This window comes from Nanorana parkeri, unplaced genomic scaffold, assembly GCF_000935625.1.
Source record: "Nanorana parkeri isolate BGI_ZX_2015 unplaced genomic scaffold, ASM93562v1 scaffold16, whole genome shotgun sequence".
Taxonomy (NCBI): Eukaryota; Metazoa; Chordata; class Amphibia; order Anura; family Dicroglossidae; genus Nanorana; species Nanorana parkeri.
The window spans coordinates 1,257,379-1,261,670 of NW_017306284.1; the positions used below are offsets into that span (position 1 = coordinate 1,257,379).

General features: G+C 40.6%; 1 protein-coding gene across 1 annotated transcript in view; it reads right to left on the reverse strand.

The window, feature by feature from the left end:
- Positions 1-4,292, reverse strand: part of RGS22 (regulator of G-protein signaling 22) — a 74,318-nt gene that overhangs the window by 6,226 nt on the left and 63,800 nt on the right. The window contains exons 21-23 of the mRNA XM_018558972.1: positions 3,716-3,877; positions 1,916-2,095; positions 295-453 (exon numbers count right to left, since the gene is read on the reverse strand). Of these exons, the coding sequence (XP_018414474.1) occupies positions 295-453; positions 1,916-2,095; positions 3,716-3,877 (501 nt within the window). The remainder of the gene's footprint in view (positions 1-294; positions 454-1,915; positions 2,096-3,715; positions 3,878-4,292) is intronic.

Below are 4,292 nucleotides of genomic sequence, written 5' to 3' on the forward strand. Positions count from 1 at the left end.
CAGCGTGGTTGATCTCGACAGTATTGCCGGGATCCGCCCCGGCTGTGGCAGCCTGCTATATACAGAGTTTTGGGTCACAGGAGGATGTTAGTATATGTCCTCCCGTGACCTTAAGAGAACTATGGGAAAAAAGGTTACCCCATAGTTCTCCTTTAGGTTAAGCGACACCTGCTGATGCTGCTACTTTTCTTTTTTTTAATTTGGCCTGGGTATCTGGTCCCTTTAGTCATGAAAAGGCTAAATCCTTCCTCTGCATTATAAGCACACAGGAAAGATTATTCAGAGTCCTCTTACCTTGGCGAGCATCTCTTGTTCTCTCATCTTCTGTTTCATCTGCTGTGTTTTCTTTGCCTTCTTTCTCTCCAGCAGAGGTACAATCTTCTCATCAGTCAGTTGTCTCCGAAATTCACAGAACTCAGGCCAAAACTTGAACATGATGCTGAAGATTGTCATCTAGGTGTGAAAATACACACTGAGCTACAGTAATCATTGTGGTCTAATGGCCTTAGCTACTCTAAAGTCCTGATTGAACTGGCTCAATTTACAGAGTTAACACACCAGGATATTTATTTTTTTATATTTTGACTGAAATAGAGTGGAAAACTGTACACCTTGTTGATCAAACCACCAAAGTTAAATATTTCTCTTGTGACACCACCTATAGGCTTAATTGGACATCATTATCTATTGGTTTCAGGAATCAACTGTGCAAGAGAAACTAACTGCCCTTAATCATGTACTGAGTGGTCACACAAGGCACCATCCTTTGGGAGGAATCCATTTTTTCCTCTTTTGACAGTAGGTGCAATAATTCTTTATAACACATACAAAAAGGTATAGTTTTAGTAGCCACTCTTATGTGTAACTGACACGTTTACTTCCCTCTTTATTCTTCTCTGGCTCCTTAAAGCCACCTAAAAGCCTCTACTCTATATAAGGTGAAATGGTATAAATTAGGGATGCACCGAAATTTCAGCTGCCGATTTCGGACGAAAATGGTACTTTGGGCAAAATGCAGAAAGTACAATTTTTGGCCGAAAATATGGTGCATCTCTAGTTTCTCTCCTCTCCACTGGGCGCTGCTCTGTGTCCCTTCTGACACAGAGCAGCGCCCAGCGGGAAGGAGAGAAACTTTCAGGAGGCAGAGCAGGGCGGGGAGGAGAGCGCTGTCAGTGTTATCACAGGAGGCTAAGCTCTCCTCCAGCACCGCCCCGCTTGGCTTCCTGTAACAAGCAAATTAGGATGCAGAGCAGTTACTCAGTGATCAGCTGATTGTTGAGTGTCTGTAAATAATAGAGGACATAGTAAGCTTACTGCGTAACCAATTATGAATGAATAGGAAGTGCTCTACATCACTTCCTGTTCTTTCACAATTGTGGATATAGTAACTGATACTATCTCCACAGTTTATGAATGGACCGGAACACTCAGTATGGAGGCTTCCTGTTCATTCATAACAGGGCTGCAGAAAAAGAGATTTAGGACTCTGTGTCCTCAATCTCTTTTTCTACTTCAAAAAGGTAATATCAGGGGTCTGTAGTAGGGTCTAGACCCCTGATATTTCACTAAAGCCCCTAACAGTAAAGTAAAAAAATAATAATAATAAAAATAAATATGCCTCAGTGATTTTCCCAAAAATTCCATGAATTTTAACATATAGATACATGATATTCCTTTATAAAAACAAATAATAAATAGATATTAATAAAGAAAATTAACAAAAGAAGAAAAAATTCTGTCATATTTTTAGCACGGTGTAATATTTATTTAATTTATTATTTGGATGAAATATTTCATTTTTTGCACACCTGCTCATTTCAGATAGAAGCGCAGATCTCTGTTTATGTATTTATTTATTTATTCAATAGTGAATGTAACAATGAGAATGGGTAAGATGAATTTATTATAAACTGACCTGTGCTTCCCGAAACACATAAGGCCCCAGATCCCTACGTCGTTCTATAATCTTTTCCGCTTGCTCTGGAGGAATGTCTATCTGCAATGCTGGAGGGATGGAGGAATTGATAAAACAGTTGATGATAGCAGTGATCTTGCTTTGGATTGTAGCATCATCACAATGGGAATGACAAAGTTCCTGTAAGACAGGTAACGGCCAACAATGATATAAAAGCATTCTTTAGGATAAAAAGTTATTTCGATTGAACCTAGTAAAGAATGTAGGAAGTGAATGTAAAATGTGAATAATCCAGTATCCTAGTACCAAGGTTTGCACTCTCAATTCTGTCCTGACTTCATATAGCAAGTGTCAGAGGACTTTCACTGGAATTGACAGAGCCAGGAAGGGAGGACAGAGCCAGTGCAGCCTTGAAAGACAATGAGGGACAAAATGACCTTGTAGACACTAAAACTTTTCTAGACCGGTTTGGTACAATAACTTTATAGACCCAGACTCTGTCCCTTTAACAGCACAATGTAAGATATTTTTCAGTTTCCACTTTTCAAAAGGATATTGTATTTGTATTACATGTGACAACAAAATCAGTGAAATTTCCCTCCATGTCAATAATAAAGTGTCGCTGTGATCTATCCCTATCACACACTTACTAAGAAAATGGTGGCCAACTTAACCTAGCCTTGGAAGAGACATGTGGTCCATAATTTATCTTAGAAGAAAGGTAAGGATGTCACAAAAGAATATTGCTTGTACTTGCAACATATCTTGGACCTATTGATATGGAATCTTTAGGTTAATTTCTTGTTGCAAAGTGAATAAGATTTGCTTAAAATGGGATTTGTTGTAAAATGGGATTCTTCATAAATGCATAACAAGCTTATGAGCCATCATCATTGTACCCTCAGTGATAAGTAGGCCAGCAGTGAATTGTGAGAGGCTCCTCAGCCTCCCCCTAGCATAGCAATATCAGTTCTTGCGTTGAGCAGCAATTCAGAATATGCTGCCTGGTGCTAAGTGTCAGCTTGAGGTGGGGTGGGTGGGCTGAAGCTATGGCCGTGAGGGAGCTTCATCCATACATGCATTGCTCATGTGACCTGTAGAGGTGCCTAGACCGGAGTGACGTCACATTCTGGCTCCCGGCACCTCTACAGGGCGCACAAGGAAGTTGTACAAGCAATGCATGTATAGATGGAGCTCCGTTACAGCACAGCAGCCCAGCACTGGACCCCAAGCTGAGGATCACACGGATCGCCTGCACCGGAATGCACGGTACCGCAATGCAGTTCCATTGCAGTGTGACTTGAGTCTGCACTTAATGTCCAAGGACAAATGTGGGTCCTGAGGTTACACAAGTTGAGAACCACTAGTCTATAAGACATAAGACAGTTGTTGCCTAATCTCGAATATTTTGACAAGATCAACATAAAACTGTTTAAAGTTGCCACCTTTGGACTTCTGCAAATGGCTGATAGATATTAGGGGAAAAGTCCATCAAATGGTCTTAATTTTCTGACCCCATGTGTCTAAGGAGAACACAAACGCACAATACAGGCCTGCTTGTGCATGTCCCTGTTGACAGACTGAGACATAGCTCAGTTTATATCTGGTGCACCAATTGAGCATCAATCTACTAATGCTCTGAGAGCTGGCTAACAGGTCTAGGTACATCTGTTATTTACACCTTGATTTTATTCAGTTAAAATGCACACAAGGTTGAAGGTTGTTTTAAAATGTAAAATGATTAAGTCGAGTCTCTAGAAATGATAAATGTTTATCAAACTGCAGACTTAACAGACATACCTTATATTTTTGCACCTCCTGCCAAAACAGCAGTCCATTTTCAAAGAAATCTCCCTTAAGAGATATGAAACGCTGGAACTGGCCTGCAGTGATGGGGTTCAGTAATGCTTTGCGGAAAGCTATAATTTCTTTGGAGGAAGATATCCATTTACTGTCTAGGTGCTGTAAGGGAAAAAAATAGGGTTACTTTAAACAAAGTGTTTACCAGACCTTGCTCTGTTGTACACCACTGTCACAAACTTTGCAATATCTGATGATGTACCATTATGAATAACTACATGTCCTATTTATCTAAACTAGTAGCATCTAGTTATGACATTGTCATAGCAGAAATCTCCACTGGAGCCCCTACAAGCCCATAGAAACAGTTTGCTAATCCACTGATAACAGACACTAAGGGGGTTATTCAATAAGCTGCCGAATAAATAACCGAGCCAAAGTGAAGGGAGTTGAACTCTATTTGGCTATTCATTTCAGCTGAGTACGGCTGATTTCGGCTACCTTCGGTTCAGCAGAACATGGTCATCGGCATGGGGGCAAGGTGCTTTTCTAGGAGGGACCCCTGGAAAAGCCCCCT